Source organism: Hylaeus anthracinus, unplaced genomic scaffold, assembly GCF_026225885.1.
Source record: "Hylaeus anthracinus isolate JK02 unplaced genomic scaffold, UHH_iyHylAnth1.0_haploid 3, whole genome shotgun sequence".
In the NCBI taxonomy this organism is placed as follows: domain Eukaryota; kingdom Metazoa; phylum Arthropoda; class Insecta; order Hymenoptera; family Colletidae; genus Hylaeus; species Hylaeus anthracinus.
Genome location: NW_026535284.1, coordinates 394,152 through 413,155, shown reverse-complemented (window position 1 = coordinate 413,155; position 19,004 = coordinate 394,152). Strand labels below are relative to the sequence as shown.

General features: G+C 34.2%; 1 protein-coding gene across 7 annotated transcripts in view; it reads right to left on the bottom strand.

The window, feature by feature from the left end:
* Positions 1 to 19,004, bottom strand: part of LOC128894209 (chloride channel protein 2) — a 217,173-nt gene that overhangs the window by 56,905 nt on the left and 141,264 nt on the right. Inside the window, exon 1 of one of the 7 annotated variants that reach the window (XM_054155803.1) lies at positions 3,232 to 4,440. The exons of the other annotated variants lie outside the window; for them this stretch is intronic. Within the exon in view, the coding sequence (XP_054011778.1) occupies positions 3,232 to 3,285 (54 nt within the window). The 5' untranslated portion in view covers positions 3,286 to 4,440. Of the gene's footprint in view, positions 1 to 3,231; positions 4,441 to 19,004 lie in introns of those variants that run through there. 7 annotated transcript variants of the gene reach the window in all.

Here is a 19,004-nt window from a genome sequence, read left to right as displayed (position 1 = left end):
CACTGTGGCTTGATATAGTCGTTTTTTCCTTCTTTTAAATTGACTTTTTTTTTTTTTTTTTATAAAAAAGTAATATTTTTTCGCGTAATTGAAATATTTTTTTAAAGACTTGCCATTTTCTAATATTTTGAGGTATCGATAACTTTCTATTTTATTATTATATACCACTTTTAGTTATCTCGGTTTGTATTTGCTTATGCGCTCAATAAAACATACTAGAAATTTGAAAACAATTCATTGTATAGTTTCTTCATAATGGATTTTTGTAAATACCTCTCTTTTCGAAGCAGTAACAAGTATTGTGCATCTTAAACTGTATGTATTCATGAAAAACTCATGTAAGAATTTTTCAATAATATTATCCCTCCACATTAAATAAACTGTAATAACTGACAGTTAACGTTAATTTGAGTTTAGCTAAGTTAGCTAATTTAGCAGTTACCATTTAATAGTAATATTAGGGTGGCTTTTATTTAGGAATTTTTGAATTTTTTCCATCCCACCCTCTAAAAGTATACTTTAAGATCAAAAAATTTGAGTCAAATTTGAAAGCGATCGGATAAAAGTTTGGAAAATTTGAAGGAAAATTCAATAACGGGTCATTCTACGAGAATCCGATACTAAATGGAGCAGCATTTCAGATCTTGTGGAAATTTGAGTATGTGCATGATCTAGGGATATTTGAACGTATCTCGAAGAAATTATCAAAATTTCAAAAATTATGAATATTTCAGGAATGAATGCTATATTTTTCTTTTTTAATTACAACTCTTAAACTAATACTTCGTCGAGAGTGTCCCTTTAGGAACTTATACAGAATATAATGAAGTACCGATACAAAATTATTTCGGTTAAATAATCACTGTTTTTATTATTTCTTCTACAATATTTTTAAATAAATGCATCATTTCTATAGCGGGTAGAGTTCTGCAAATTCAGAAAAAATTGAGAATATAGTCCCATTTGTCTCTTTTAAGAACAACTTTCAAATATATTGTCCTTTTAAAATTGGTTGAATAAAAATTAACCTCTGTTTGATAGCTACGTTTTTAATAATGGACACGGTTTTAAAAACCTAAAAAAAAACATTAGAGTGTAGTCCTATCTTCAGAAATACTGTGATTTTAAAATTGGGACATTGTACAGGAACTATTAATTAATAACGTAGGAAATGTATAATTATTGAGAATTTTTTCAATCACATTTATTAGACCATATTATTAAACAATACTTCCTGTACTCAAATTACGCTGTATTCTTATGTAAAACCTTATGCCAGTAGCCTATTGATCGTAGCATAGCCAAGCATAAACATCTGCTCTTTAGTATTGTACGGAAAATATGACACTATTTTTGAAAGTCGTTTTCAAAAGTCGCCGCATTTAGTGTCCGATTTCCTGTGGAATAACTCTAACGTATCAAAACGATACTTAATCATACGTCGTTTGAAATGCGGTAATTTGAAATGACAAAAGCAATAGCTACAATTCAAATTTTAAAGTTCTGCTGTTATCAAGAAACAAAATCTTGAAATCCTCTTTAGAAAACCGTTTATCATATAATAACAATCGTCAAAATTTCTTTAGAGCGTGGTAGGAATTCGTGTTATCAAACTCGCTTTAAATTGGAGTTTACTGTATACAAATAATTTGAATTCAAACATACAAATATTAAATTATTCATATAGTCTTGTTACTTGTTTGGTAAAAGACATCGATATATTGTATATTTAGGTAGGTACATTTTATAACTTTGGCACAATTTACCGTATATGGATTATATACATAGAATGATAGATGAAATATAAAAAAAGTGACATGCTGTCCGTCATGACTGAAAGATTCGATTTTCGAGGTTAAAATACTATAACAAAGAAAAAACAACTAGTTTTTAGTCTGGTCTTTTACAGTTTAAGCAATTTAATGAAATTAACTTTAAAGAGGCTTGGAACCTCAAAAAATGAAAAAAAAAATCACTTTTTTAAATATTTTTTTTATTAAAATTTAAGCGACTTGAACAATTCTACACAAAGAAAGTTGAATTTGGAGCACTAGAAGTGGCAAAAAGAATATTTGAAAAAAATGAGTTTTTTTTAGAAAATTAATTTTTTTCTCACAAAAAAATATAAGGAAAAAATGTAAGGAAATACAACTGACAACTTTCTCGAAGAGAAAATAACGACAGTCAAATTTGCGGAAGAACGAAGATGCGGTTACCTTGGTCACAGCCATAGGGTACTGTTTACTAGGGTAAAGAAGACAGTAAATTTCCGAAAAAGCAGTGTTTTAATCGATTTTGATAAAATTAAATACGATTTGATAACATTTCCATCGATATGAACCGGAAAATAGAAATTTTTTGTTTTTTGCATCTCCTGAAAACCTAGGTTTTTGATACAAAGGTACACTTTCCTCATTGTCAGAAACGCTACGCTGATATGAACCAAATTTTTTAAACGTATTTTCTGATAGCTAGGCCTAATTTATACTGAGGATTTTTTTGGCATTCCAAATGGTTAATTTTTTAAAAATGTGTAAAGTTGAAAAAAAAATGTATAGGTTTGCGCGGCGATAACTTTTTTTGGAATCAAAATATTGAAAACATCCTCGGTGTAAATTAAGTCGAATTATCAAAAAACACGTGTAAAAAATTTGGATCATGTCGGCCTAACCGTTTCTGAGAAAAGTGTACCTTTATACCAAAAACCTACGTTTTCAGGAGACGCAAGAAATTAAAAATTTGTATGTCCCGCTCGATTATCGATATAAATATTATTTAATCGTATTTCTTTTTATCAAAATCGATTAAAACACTGCCTTTTTGATCATTTACCGTCTACTTTACCCTGAAAAACAATACTCTATGGTTGTAATCAAGGTAACCACGTCTCCGGTCTTCCACAAATTTGACTGTCGTTTTCTCTTCGAGAAAGTTGTCCGTTGTATTTCCTTGTATTTTTTACAGTTTTATCGCGTTCGTTTTACTAAGTTCGTGTCGTCGAACATTTTTTGTGAGAAAAAAGAAATTCTCTAAAAAAAATCCATTTTTTTTAAACATTTTTTTTAACACTTCTAGTGCTTCAAATTCAATTTTCTTTGCGTAGAACTGTTCAGAATCGCTTAAATCTTAATTAAAAATGATTTTTTTTCACTTTTGATGTTCCAAGCCTCTTAAGAAAACACACAACTACGATCTACAACAACGCATCAGAAAGCTACCGTTCTCACTTACAGGATACTCATCGTTACAGACGAAATAAGCCCTATTCAGAACGAAAGCCGGCATGAAAATTGAATCGAAGATCCTTCGAAGCTTTAGCTGGGGATCCAACCGGAAGGTCACCGAATTCTTCAATCGTCAAGCGATCAAGTCACAGACGAGGTATTCCTGGAGTACAAGAAAGCTTTACGATTCACTGATAATCGATTGCACATTTTCTCTGCTCGTCAAGTCAATTGACGCAATTCTTCAATTCAACAAGCTTCTCCCTTTCACGAAGGTTAGTTGTTCTAGATTCCAATCCGCTGATGTTGACTAATTAATTACTTTTGCACGTTAACATTTCTCTGTTTTTTTTGCCTTTTGGCAAAGCCCAAAATCCGATATTTTTGGCGGCCAGTTACTGCGAATCACTCACCGTGATTCTATTGTTTTCTCTTCCTAGTGGCTGCCAGGATTCATTTGCCACGCGACAGTAGTCACAAAATCGAGATACTCTGTTGTGAATCCAAGACAATTTATGTTTTATCCAGCTGTATCGAATTTTCATCAAGTCTCAAGGTCTCTTACAGTGTATCACTAATGACGATTACTTTACACAGATTGCCTTGTTCACTTGCTAATCTTTTTATTATTGTAATAGTTCGTTTTCGAACAATGCAACATGTTTATTCAGCAGTGTTATATAAAAATTGCACCAATTATCACAATCATTCGCAACGTATTTTCACTGGTGACGATTTACTGTGAATTATATGCGTGCAGTTATAAGTACTATTATTTGTGTAGGTATTATGCATATAAATACTAGGATTCACGTGCTACATCAAAAGTCAACGAAACAATTCTGTTTCATTTTACTGTCTCGAATTCTCATCAAATTCCAATGACTCTTCGCAGTGGTGCCATTATTTACACAGATTCCTTGGATTTATTTTCTCGTCAGGCGGAAAGTCAACGAATCAGTTACACCATCTGCACTCTAATCGCACCGCCCCAAATCGTTTTATTGTAACACAGTTTGTCGCAGTTATTTTAACACACCTACGATCCAATCGCTGACCCCACTGGTCTTTAAATCGCAAACTGATAGCAAGTTTTACAGCGTGACTCAGCGAGAAAGTGTATCACGAAACGTTCCACGTGTTGCTAAAAGACTTTCGAGATTTTATGGATCCCAGACAAGAGCGTACACACGAATTTGAAGTCGAACGACAACTGAACGACGCCATCTCGCAGCCTTCCAATTCGAACTTCAGCCGCGATATTTGTTGAAATTTGGCAACGGTCAAAATCCTTATTTTTAGCGATGCCCGCTGCCTATCGGAGACGTATGCTCTATTGTTTACCATCTGTTAAACGCTTTCGGCTTGCTTCCTTGCTTGTCCAAAAATGTCGCGAAGAAACACCTCTATCATGTTTGATTTCCGTTCGTTCCTCAGCAAAAAGCTTCAACGTGTCCCATGTTTATTTCGAACGTTTGCTAAGCGCTTAGCAAACATGCTGGGAATAGCTGGCGAATTTACTCCTCGCATTACTACGAATTCTGTAGCCGATTACGTAGTCTGCTACAACTTCGGCGTGCTTTTGCACGTGTAGCTTGAGACCTCACCTTTGACTCGCGAATAGAAGAGAATAGTTATGCGAAACACTATCCATATTTACTCAATTACTCGATTTATTCGAAAAATTGTATGCCTTTCCATAAAGCATTACGAAATATCTTATTTGACGCTATGTATTTTTTAGATTAATGTTAATTGATAACGAAGCTGCATTTCGGAAATTGGTAAAGAACTTTTCGATTTGTACAGACGTAAGGACCTTCCAAAAAGCGCCCACATATTTGTTAATATATATAAAAGTTTGGAAAATTTAATAACGGGTCATTCTTGGGGAAATCCAACACTAAATGCACACAGAGAGTGTGAGAGTTGGTTTTGGAATGAGGGAGAGCAAGGAAGGTTAGTATGCATGGAGAGGGAGTAAGGTTGGTAGTGTGTAAGCGAAAGAGGTTAGAGTGAAGTAAGGTGGAAAAGCATGTGTGTGGCATCAATTATGTTTTAATATACTAATTACTTATTAAATATATTAATCATGAAAAAGTGTTGAAATTTGTTCCACTTTCCCACAGAGAGTGCTTTCCAATTGATGTGTGTGAAGTTAGCCCCCCACTTTTCGAATTTTGAGTTTTTCTTTTTTGTGCCGTATTGTGTTATATTGGGCTGTCGAGAAAGTCATGACGTAGTTTTTCTTGATTTTTCAAATGTTATTTATTTATATAAAGAACAAAGATCAATCAATGATATATAGCCCGTTTTGTTCGATAACCTTTCGCCACCGTTCAGTGAGTTTCATAATTCCTTGTTTATTGAAGGACCTATCTTTATCGGTGAAAAACTGACTAAGGTGCTGATTAACAGCCTCGTCGGAATCGAACGTTATATCACGCAAAGAAGCTTGAAGAGCGCGAAACAAATGGATGTCCGATGGCGCAAGATCTGGCGAGTATGGTGGGTAACACATTCCATCTAAGCTCCAATAATTTTTTAATTATTGGTTTGATTTTGTCATCATCAACCGCGATGGGTCTCCCTGACCGAGGAGCATCGCTGAAATTAAAATCACCGGCACGGAATTTCGTGAACCATCGTTGGCACTGACGTTCTTGTAAAGCATTGTCACCGTAAACTTTACGCAATTTTTCGCAAGCTTGACTTGCGTTCTTTCCTTTATGGAAGTAAAACAATAGAATATGGCGAAAATGCATAGTTTGATCTTCCATTTTTAATTTATCGTAAAATTTTCCAAACTCAACCAAATCGATTAGTCTTTTGTTTAGTACGAAGCTAGAGTTCTTAGTTGTCAAATGAGAGCAATCAGGTGGTTGCACCTGACTCTAATACTGCCAGAAGTAAACTAGTACCACCTGTTGCAGAAATGCGTCACGACTTTTTCGACAACCCAATATTTGTTCTGAATTGTGCCGAAAATAAGAGATATGAGACATCAATAACAATGACGAAAAGAAATGAAACCAAAATTATAGCTCGAGATTGAGATAAACTACTGAACTACTTGAACTAAATTGAGATTAGCTCGAGAGTCAACAAAAATTAACAAAAAAAGGTGAGTGTGATTACAAATTTTGATATTGCCGAATTTTCTTTGATTGTGCCGGATTGTGCTAGAACTAGCACAACAATTTTTCCTAATTACGAAATCTCGTCAGATCGTCAGATTTCGCAGCGTTGGCAAAGTTAGGAATCAGAATATTTGGCGAATATGTATATTGAAAACGTGTAGTTCTCAACTGCAATGAATGGTTATATAAGAAAATATATTTTGTAATAGTGTTAATATGTGATACCGATAAATAATATATGTAGGATTGAGTCTGAGGGGTTGTGCAAAAGACAGCACGTGTTATACACTAGAAGTTTAATGACAAAAAAATGGAGTCTAATATATCGCTAATTACTATATTCTCACACTTTGGAAATCAAACACGACATAATTCGGAACATATTAAACTTGTTACAACTTATTATATATCAACAGTAACTAAAAAAAGATGCATGGTAAATATAACCCAAATTATATCGTATTTCGTTTCATTTATCCAGAAAGATGTCATAAATCTGTTGATAAAAGTTTCATACTTGCATTAGTATTGCCTCGTGTCGACATCTTTTGTTATTCACCGCTCTTTTCTACGTTCGAAGCTGCCGACAAAGATCAAATAATGTAAAAACTCCATGATAAATGCACACTTTCAGTCCCGAGCTTGTGCATTTACCGAGGCATTACTGCACTACGCTACACGTGACCACGTGCGAATGCGAATGCGAATTCCTAACGTCTGACTCCCAACTTTGCCAACTCTGCGAAATCTGGCGATCGACGAGGTTTTTGTAATTAGGAAAATTTGTTGTGCTAGTTTAGCACAATCTGGCATAATCAAAGAAAATTCGGAAATATCAAAATTTGTAATCAGCCCTACCTTTTTGTGTTAATTTTTGTCGACCTTCGAGCTAATCTCAATTTTTAACGCACGACTGTCGTGCATTGTAAGTAACACAAGTTAGCACAACTTGCAAATTCGATTATCTGTCGCCGTTCACAAATTGTCCGAATATTAAACTTGTTATTCCTTAAAATTTAACATTTTTTATCCGCAAAATGAATAGAGATATCGAGTTTCTATCATTGGCACAATGTAGCACAAGTTAGTACGCAACTTTCTATAGAAAAAAAAATTTGTTTCGGCAAAAGTACGGGGCTAGTATAATTTTGGTTTCATTTCTTTTCTTAATTGTTATTGATGTTATCGATCTCTTATTTACGGCACAATTCAGCACAAATATATCACAATACGGCACAAAAAAAAACTGAAAATTCGAAAAGTATGGGGCTATCAAAAATTTTGTTTTGTTCTATTTTCTTGAGTACGCTTTGACTTACGGAGTTGCGGTTTACGGCACAATACGTCACAAACGTAGCACAATGTAGCACAATTTAAAAAAATAAAAAATTCGAAAAGTGCGGGGCTAACTTCACACAGATTTCCAATTGTTTAATACATCTTGACACATGTATACACAAGAATGTAAAAAGTGTAGCGTTGTGCAGGACTCATTTGGGACAAAATAATGTTTATGATGTCAGGAAGGACAAAGTAAGTTTATTTTTCGAGTTCTTCCCGAGCAGCCGAACCGTTTGAACATGTCCAGCGAGTTCCGTTGTTTTTCATTGTTGCGTCGTTTTGCGAGTTTCTCAGTACCTCTCAACCTGACGTTTCTTCACACGAATCTCCTAAGATCCATACCTAGTGCTCTCTCCACTTTACACCTATTGAAATGGTTTCTGACCAAGAAGTTCATTTTAATGCTTCAACATCAACGTTTAATCAAGTAGTAACTACAAAACAGGGAACAGGCAATTGTAATCGATTCAATTGAAGGGATTCTACTAAAAGTATACCCAAGCGATTAGAAAATTAATAAATTCAAATAACATACGTTTTGTCTCAAGAATTTCAAGAAATCGAATATGCCTCTATCTTGCCAACAAGGATATAGTAAACTAGCTGGTTATTGTTGCTCGCTCGCTTCGCGAGCTCACGAGTAGGGTTGTTTTTGCTCGGTTAATTCATATAGCTATTCATGTTTATTTTGTGTGCGACCCTTTATGGGCCACACAAGGAACTTTCCGATTTCCGATTACAACGCCATTTATCGTGAATAAAAAGAATGTTTGAAACTAGTGTTTTGAAAAGGTTTCATAGCCAGCTTTCACAGTGCATGATAAAAAATGAGGTGTTCCATTAAAAAAATTATGTTGACCTTGACGTGACTTTGACCGGTCCATTGAAGGTCAAACGGACACGATCATTCAATAGAATTTTTGAAACCCTAAAACATTTCTCTAAAACCATTTTTCTCACAAATGTTCCATTTTGGAAATATTTGACTGTTTCCATACTTTTGGAGCACCCTGTATGTATACAGGGTGTCCCAAAAATGTCGTAACACGTTGAAAGGGGTGGTTTGGGAGGTGAATTGAAACAACCTTTTCCTTAGCGAAAATGTTGTCCGAGGCTTCGTTAAGCAGATATTAACAAGAAATCTCGACTAATCAGAGGCCGCATATACCGTTGGAGCGGGCGTGATAGCGAAGGCTACATCCTAAGCGGCTGCGTCAATGTCCTTCGATGCACGTCAAGTCACTTGTTCACGTGCGAGCGTGGCCGCTTAGCGCGTACCCTTCGCTACTACGGCCGCTCCAACGGTACACACGCGCTCTAATTGATCAGTGTTTTCCGTTAATATCTCCTCAACGAAGCCTAGGACAACATTTTCGCTAAGGAAAAAATTGTTTCAAATCACCTCTCGAACCACCCATTTCAAGGTGTTAAAACATTTTTAGAACACCCTGTATATGTGTTATACATATGCATACAAATGTAATAATAGTAATATATGTATATATATTATTTCCGTTTAGTTCTTCGCTCATAAATTTATATTCTTCCATCTAGATTGCGTTATTGAGTTGTTTTCTTAAAAAAACTAAAAAACTACTGGACCGAATTAGAACAAAATCAAATCAGCTCTAAGTTAGATTGATACACATCGATTGCATCATCAATCATTTTGATCTCGGTATTAGTTTTTTAGAAAATGTAAACAAAAAATTTGTTTACATACGTACATACATACGCGTGCGCGCGCGCGCGAGCACGCACGCACCACACACGTGCACGGACACACGCGCGCGCGCGAACAATTTGTTAAAAATAGGCTAAAATTACTCCAATGACCTTGAAACCTGGAGATATGCTAAAAAATCGATTTTTCATTTTAGCGGCAAATACAATAACTTCCATATAAATCGGGAAGTTAATAAACTCACAGACAACAAAACAACAATATCCATTGGGAATACTTCACTTGAGATTCGAGGCCTCCTAACGAAATTTAAACGATTAATATTATGTAACGTCTGCTCAATAATCCCTCATAACGTTTTGGAAAATGAGTTTAAAAAATTGAACTTCAGATTAAGATCCAATATAACGTTTCTAAGAGCGGGTATGTCAGAACCTGAGTTTTCCCACATTTTAAGTTTTCGAAGGCAGGTTTACATTCACCCTGACGACGTAGACAAACTCCCGGACTCGATTAAAATAAATTTCGAAGATACAAGCTACTGGATCTATCTTTCAGCTGAAGTAATATCGTGTTTTATCTGTAAACAACAAGGCCACGTAGCAAAAAAATGCAAAGAACCTGAATCAACAGAAATATTACATAAGGAAAACCAAACCCTGATAAACACTCCATCAAATCTATTATCAACTAATACACTGGCGCATCAAAGTCAAAATAAGGAAGATTTTCCGGATATTACGTCATCGCAAAATGTTTCCAATCTGCCAATATTTTCTAACAATTCTCATTTTAAATTATTCGTTACACTTTGACGGATGCGACGCCAAGGCCTGATTTTGCAATTTCGGCCTTAAAATTTTATAAACAATAAAATAAAGAGAGCAAACGTACTTTTATTGTTTACAAAGTTTTAAAGCCGAAATTGCAAAATTAGGCCTTATAGTAACGAATATATTAAAACCAGAATTATTAGAAAATATCGCTTCTTTGCTTCAATATCCTGGAAAAAAATCATGCTAGGCTGAACGCCCTGACCTCGTCTCTCCTGCAATTGTTGTATCGCTCTCCCTGTCCTTGTCCCGAAGTTTCCTACTTTTTCCGCAACTGTCGCTGAAGTCAACTCGAAGTTTGGCTCTGGCTCCTGCGCACCCTTAATAAATCCTCCACAAAAGGCTCTAAAACGAGCCTTATCGCTATCTTCAAACAACACAATTGACAGTGAATCATTAAAAAAACCTCAAAAAATTAGTGAAACAAATTTGGATAAACTAGAGTATTTAGAAGTTCATAAGAACAATGAAAAATTTAAGAAACCGAAGACCAGCACAAATAACGATGAACACGAAATTGATAGTCTTGATAAGCAACGTCTACGAATCCACAGAATCCGCATCCACTCAACTATCTCCAATGCTACAGAAATTGCTTCGGAATATACCTCTAATTTTCAATCTCTCATCACGATGCTTGAAAATACAAGGACACAACTTATAGACAAAACCATTAAACGCAGATTCACAACACTGAAGAATAAACTGATTAAACAAAATGCCTCTGACAATGACTCAATGACCCTCTCTGAAGCCAGTGACGACGAGCAAAAACACTATCCCCACATCCACTCTAAAAATGGCTGATTATGGTTCTACAATGAAACTTAAATGGCTACCGACCCCAAAAAGAGAACCTCCAGATTCTAATCAACAAATATAGCCTAGATATAAGAAACTGGACATAATTTGACAATTTCTATTTTTCCATGGCGATGGAAGAAATATTCGTGTTCTGTTTTAGCCGCAAAAATCAAAGTTTCTCATATATATTGGCTCGTAACACTTAAACTATTTAATCGATTGGAAAATAATGTTAAAAGCAATTGATGGAAATTCGATTACCTTTAAAATGGCGTCTTGCGCGACTCAATCGGACGTTTCTAACTCGAGACATAGCCTACAATGTGAACGTATGTCAGAAAAAAATCGAAAAAAAATTCAAAAATTCATATAAAAAAATCTATCCATAGAAAAATTTTTTCTTGCGATTTTCGAGTTTAGTAGGCCAAAATACATAAGAAAAAAATTGTGGCATTGAATGTACATTTTGGCTGTAAACTAGTGTTATTAACAAAAGGATAATTTGGTATCTAAACAACATAAATTTCTTTTCGCCCTTCCAAAGTGGATTTAGAAAATACTGTTCTACATTAGATCATCTCACAAACATTGAGAGTAACATTTGTGATGCTTTTTTTACCAACCAGCATCCAGCAGCTGTAAGCTTAGACATGGAAAAAGCTTATGACATGGTGTGAAAGGATAGAATTATCAACATTTTACTAAACGCCGGAGTCAATAGATAAATTCTCAAATTTATTGCAAATTTTCTACAGGATAGATCGATTAGAGTTAAATTCAAAAACCAATTCTCCGAGAAATTTATTATTAAAAATGGCGTCCCCCAAGGATCGGCTATAAACGTAACCTTGTTCCTAATAGCAATCAATGATATATTTAGCATCGTTCATCGGCCCATAAAAATGTATATCTTTGCAGATGATATCATATTTCTCAATAGTGGAAAGCATATTAAAACCACGCAAATATAACTTCAAAAAACTGGATTATAATCTCTAAAACAAAATCCGAAGTCATAACCTTCTTAAAACAAAATTCTTTGGACACAGAAATTAACCTATCATTGGGGTCATATACTTTAAAAAATAGTAACGAAATAAAAATCCTTGGATTAATTTTAGACAAACACCTTACATGGATACCACAAATTAAATATTTGAAAGCAGAATGTACTCGCCGAATGAACGGCTATTCGTACACCGATCAATTTCCCAAAAAACTTTTGTGTAAAATTATAGTTTCAATGTGTTACAACATCTTTGGGACACCCTATATATTTTAAGAAATTATTAACAGCATTATTTTGAAAGTCTATCGTAGAAAATACAGTGGATGTAGAAAGTATTCGTACACCGATCAATTTCCAAAAAAACTACATGAAACTGTAATTTATTAACTTCTTTTTTATAAACAATGATATTCTACATATTCTTGGAAATCTCTAGAATAGATTCAGTAAAAAAAAATTAATTATTTATATAAGTTGCGAAAATTAACAAGAAAATACGAAAAATCGGCAGAAATATAGAAGCAATAAGTATTCGTACAAATGCTATATTTTCAAAACTTCGTACAAAAAAATCAAATTTACATTAATTTATAAGTAATTAATACTTCGTAGGATTTCCTTTTGATTTTTTAATTGCTCTAAGTCTTCGATGTATTGAAGTAACTAAATTTGATGTTATTTGAGGTGGGATTTTGTTTCATTCCTCCATTAGAGCATTTTTCAAACCTGTTTTACTGGAAATTTGATGTTTTCTAATTTGTCGTTCCAAGTAATCTCACAGATGTTCTATGGAATTGATATCTGGCGACTGCGGAGGAATTTTTAAACACGCTGGTGTATTATATCCACATTCTCGTATTGTATGCAGTATGCTTAGGATCGTTATCGTGCATAAAAATGAAATTATGTTTAATGCCTATTTTTTCTGCACTGGAAAAAAGATTGCATTTTAAAATGTCGATGTAAACTCTGTGATCCATTACACCATCCATCCATTACACCATCAATAAATTGTAATGTGCCAACACCAGCTGCACTCATGCAGCCCCAAACTATTACGGAACCGCCACCGTATTTCAATGGCGACCGTAAGTTTTCTGGTTTCAGCTCTTCATTTTTTCCCTCCAAAAAGGACAGTGTCCATCACTCCCAGAAATATTAAATTTACTCTCGTCTGTGAAAATCACTCTATTCCAGTACTCCATTAGTATGCTTACATGATCATTTGCAAATTGCAATCTTTTCTTTCTATTCGTTTCACTAACGAAATATTTGTTACGAGCTACTCGACCATGATAGTCTTGATTTCGTAAAAAATTACGTACAGTGCTAGCAGATAAATCAATACCTAAATTATTTTTTAGCTGTTCAACTATGTATTTTGTCTGTACTTAGGTTTTGATTTTTCTTTACCATTCTAATAATAACTCGTCCAGTATACTGATTAATTTTCCGTTTTTTTAATCCATACCTATCAATTATGCTTTGTATAGTAAACCGAGGTCTGTTTATAATCCGTGAAATTTCTGACAAACTTTTACACTGATTATGCATATTAATAACAATTTTTCTCTCCTGTATCGTAGTTTCTACATATTTTCGTCCCATTTTTAACGATAATTTTGAAGAGGACAACCAGTAACTACCTACTGATGCTGGTAATATTTTCAAACATACTGACGAGGTCAACTACACTTACGATGCAATAAACTGATGTGTTTATGTTCCAAATTCTACTGTAAATAGTTCGTCATAAGAACCGTACGAATACTTATTGCTTCTATATTTTTGCCGATTTTTCCTATTTTTTTATTATATCGCAACTTATATCAGTAACTAATCTTTTTTTGTACTTTTTTTTATAACTGTTTTAAAGATTTCCAAGAATATGTAGAATATCATTGTTTATAAAAAAGAAGTTACTAATTACAATTTCACATAGTTTTTTTTGGAAATTGATCGGTGTACGAATACTTTCACACCCACTGTAAGTAAATTTCATCGAGCAACTGGGGTGCAGATAAAAATGTTTTATTGATCACTTATAAAAATGTAGTCTGCTCCAAATTAGATTATGGATCCATTATCTACGACTCGGCAAAAGCCGCCGTATTGAATAACCTAAATTTCATTCATTCATCAGGATTAAGATCTGCTTTGGAAGCCTACAGAACCAGTCCTATCATGAGTATCCTAGCTGAAGCAAATGAAGAACCTCTATACATAAGAAGATGAAAGTTAATCTTCTCATATGCATCAAAAATATTACACATTCCCTCAAACTCCGCGTACTCTAGTGTTTTCTCAAACAGATACACCGCTTTTTACGAAAAAAGAAAATCCTTTCCGAAACCACTTTACCAGCGGCTACTCAATTACTTAAAAGATATTAATACAAGTATACCAGAGATATTACCTAGAACAAAGATAAAATACCCTCCATGGTTAACTCCAACACCAGAAATAGACATGTATCTATATAAATACCACAAAGGAAACACAAACCTAGTAATATATCAACAACTTTTCAAAGTATCAACGCTAAATACGATAATTATGCAAAAGTCTTCACAGACGGATCATGCATAAACGATGGAACAGGTTGCGCTGTAACTTTCTTGGGGGTTAAGAAACTATATAGGATGTTACGTATAAGTCCGGACATACGCAGGGTGTCAATTCTACAACAAATTTTCAACAAAAAATTACTCTTAAACATTTCTTTTGTGTCGCCTTATTCTCGAGTATTTTTACTTTTAATTTGTTTTCTGTGTTTTCGACTTGACACTCTTTAAACGGCCATAACTCCACCAAATTACAGTGGAAACTTAAAACTAAATATACCATTCGAAAAAGCGTTAAATTTCCCATCTCCCTAATGCCAAACCAAAATTTATTACGTAGATTGAACAAGTGAAAAATTAGGTCAAACTTTACATTGTGACAATTTTAAAAAATTTGACTTTTTCTCTATCCGTTTTTCGGTTTTAAATACATAGTTGTTTGGCGGGCACTCCTCGGGAAAAACTTTCTCGAAGTCTCAGATTTTGAATGGTATTGTCAAAAAAAATTCTACAGTGGTATTTTAGGGAGAAAATGACGTTTGAATTAAGAGGAAGTTTTTCTCGAGGAGTGCTTGCCAAATAACTATGTCTTTGAAACCGAAAAACGAATACAGAAAAAGTCAAATTTTTAAAAATTTTCACAATGTAAAGTTTGACCTAATTTTTCACTTGTTAAATCTACGTAATAAATTTTGGTTTGGCATTAGGGAGATGGGAAATTTAACGCTTTTTCGAATGGTATATTTAGTTTTAAGTTTCCACTGTAATTTGGTGGAGTTATGGCCGTTTAAAGATTGTCAAGTTGAAAACGCAGAAAAAATATTAAAAGTGAAAATTCTCGAGAATAAGGCGACACAAAGAAAATGTCTAAGAGAAATTTTTTGTTGGAAATTTTGTTTAGAATTGACATCCTGCGTATGTCCGAACTTATACGTAGACACCCAGTATACGAAATGTCGATTTTGTGGCTGGAGTTCCGCGGTTAGTTAATCATTATTTTGCATTGTTTGACATGTAGAAATTCTAAACTGTATAACAATTTTGATTTAAATTCGGAAAATTCGAGTTATGAGAAAGCTTGCTCTTAGAAAACTCTAAAGAAAGTGCACCAGACCGATGAAGGAACATTCTTACATGTGTGACACAACTTCAAGATCAGATATGTGTCTTACGTGTAGAACGCGTAGAACCCTGTACAGTTCTGTATTCTTATTTCGCAACCTATTCCATTAATTTTGTTGTACCAAGGACATTGAAGCTTTTTCGAGAGAACCCTTTCAAACTATCCTTCGCGACATAACAGTACTACGTGCGAATAGCAGACGGATTGATACAATATGTATCAAAGATTTTTTGAGATGAAATTGTTAAAGAAAGAAATCGTTATAGAATGAAATTGAACTTGTTCATATACACGTAAAAAGATGCAGATTATGAGAACAGCTCGATTTTTTTGATTATTAGATTTCACGTTATCGATTAGCCGGTGCGTTTCGTGGAAAATGAATCTATCGTTAGTGTTCTGTATAGACGAGAGACCGTCAAATAATGGCAAAATGAGTTCACGACCGAGGATTGAAATATTGGCGACACCTGAGGGAACGTGTGCAAGGACTTGACGTCAACGACGGCCACGTTCCACTGGGCAATCAGCCTCTAACCCAATTTTAATAATCGAGCGTGACCAACTTGGAATATAATTGATAGACTCGTTATGGGAGGAATATTAAAGCTATAGAAATTGCTCACTTCATTTTCAGATTAAGTTAAATATACTTTTTTCTGTAAAACGTGAATCACGATTTGTTCAGTCTAGATCATTTTCCTCTTTTTAGTACATAGCAATATGTATTAAATACAAATGAACGATATGGTCGCTCGATTTTTATGAAGACTACATACCTTTCCAGAAGAGTCTTTTTTATCTCTGGATCCATGGATACCATGGAGAAACGGACCCTCTTTAGTATAACATCTCGGATTTTTACAAAATGACGGTATGTTGTAATCTTTAACGATATTTGAATACGGAAGACATATTTTCAGGGGTAACAGTGAAGACATAGAAGTAGCAAATGAAAATCATTTCAAATTAAATAATAAATCGTTTAACTATGTTTCTTTGTAATTGTTCTAAACAATAGCGATTTTTTTTAATGGTAGTCCACTATTCACAAAATCGAAAAAAACAGATATAGTCTTACTTGTCTTCCTCATGGTCATACTTTTAAAAAGATGGACATCTTAAAATTGATTCCATAGAAATCAATTTAAATTAACGTTAATTGGAGCGCCGACGCTGGCATGACATCAAAGATCATACCAAACTGTAATTGAGATTTTAGCATAATGTGTTAGAATTCAGAAAGAGTTGTCAGGCTACACATATAATATATGTACATGTATATAGTACGCTAAAAGAAAATAATAGCCACAGTGTAGACAAATTAACGACCAATAAAATTCTCGTTTCTCAAATGAAAACATAATTTTAAATTCAATAACTTTTTAAATAACTTTATTTTTTCTGTTCGGAGATTTTTTACAGTTTATTGCAAAACCCTCTTTATTTTTAAAAAATAAGTTGTCTTTCCTTATTTCTTGTGTTTAATTTTTTATAGAGAAGAATGATAAGGGTACACTTTGGTTATTAAAGTAACGATAAATAAAAGGTCTTGTATATTATAAGAAATATTACTTTCGTTAATTTGACGAAGGAAAGCTAATGCTCATTATTACAAACAATGTATGTGTTGGAAACATGGTTAAAGGTTTCTCAAATGCAACGTTGATATTTCGGACGCAGAGGGCGTGCAAAGAATTTTTGGTTTCACAAATATACGAATTGTTTTTCATAAGGAAGTTTTATTTCGAACATACCTAATAAAACTAACAGTATGCAATATCATTGTATGTATCCAATACGATTTATATTTGATATAAAACTAAACCCTAAATCCCCTTTTGAAAACATTTTATTCGCCCACGTTGCATATTCATAAGATCCACGCTCTATTTATGAGTGGTATCGTAAGTACTTGTTTCTGTTCCCAGGAACAGTTGATCGTGTACAAATACGCCAGAAAGAATTTTATTTCAGTTCCGTGCCTGTGAAAATTGTGGAAAATCGGTCCGTTGAAATCGAGAGGTTGCAGACACTGCCCCCGGAAGTGGCGGATCCGCATAGTGTTCGAAAGCGATAAGTGCACATTTCAATGCAGTTATACATACATGCACTTCGTTGTGTAGGTACATACGTAGGTTAGACGAGTATGTAATATGTACGTTACGCGAGAAGATTTGCATGTTGGTCACGCGTGACGGATAAACGTAACGAGTCCTTAAGTGTTCGTTTATGGCAGATAAAGGCATTGCTTAGAAAGGCGTCATTGCCTTTACGCAGTATACTTATTGTGCGCTTTCCCGTTTGCAGGATTATCATGAGGATTTGCGGTTCATTTGCTCTATAGCGTCGCCGCTTAATAGATTTTAAACATATAAAATATTGCGTACCGAATTAGGCGTAACACGAATTTGAATTTCTTTTTGTGTGTTTGTTAGGTTAAGCAAACAATTTTTTTTACTGCATACCGTACTAATACAAGTTTGTTTCAAATATTAATGATAAGGTGTTTCTTTTGCGTTTATGGTTTGAATATTTTTTTTTATTCCTAGTTTTAGGTATACAGAGTGTCCCAAAACTCGCGTAGGAACCAAAAATGGGGAATAGCTAAGACGATTCTGAACAAAAATTTCCTTTGCCAAAATGTCGATGAGGGTTTCATTTTTTAATTATTAACGAAAAACACCGACCAATCACAACACCCGATTAACGCGCGCTCAGCTAACTGCGTAGCGACCTGGTGCACTAGCCAGTCTTGGCTAGTAATAGTAACACCAAACCGATTGTGCAGTTACATAAAATGGGATGCGTAGATTAATAGGTATATTATGCATTATCATAAGACCGATTTTTATTTTTAAAAAATATTTGAATAGTTGACGTCGTGTATTACAAAACTTATATTCTAGTTTTTCGATAAAATGTGTTGAAGTATGAGAAAAGTCCTTGTAAAGTTGACTAAACACAGCCGAACGCTCAATCGCGGTCGAGTGGTGGGGGACACAGCGGCAGCCGAGAAGAAAGGTATATACATACAGGGTGTCCCAAAAATATACCTTTACGTATATAGGGCCGATGGGAAAAAGCGCACTGAAAAATTCAGATTGCAATTGTGAGAAAAACACATATCCGACAATCCCCGCTTTTTGCACACATAAAGAACATATCAATCACTACTTGTTCCCAAAAGGCCAGCGCTTCAGTTTAAAAAATGGCGGAGATACGAATTTCTGGAAAAAACGCCGAATATTCCGGTTTTCCAGATTTTTCTCCATTCCTCAT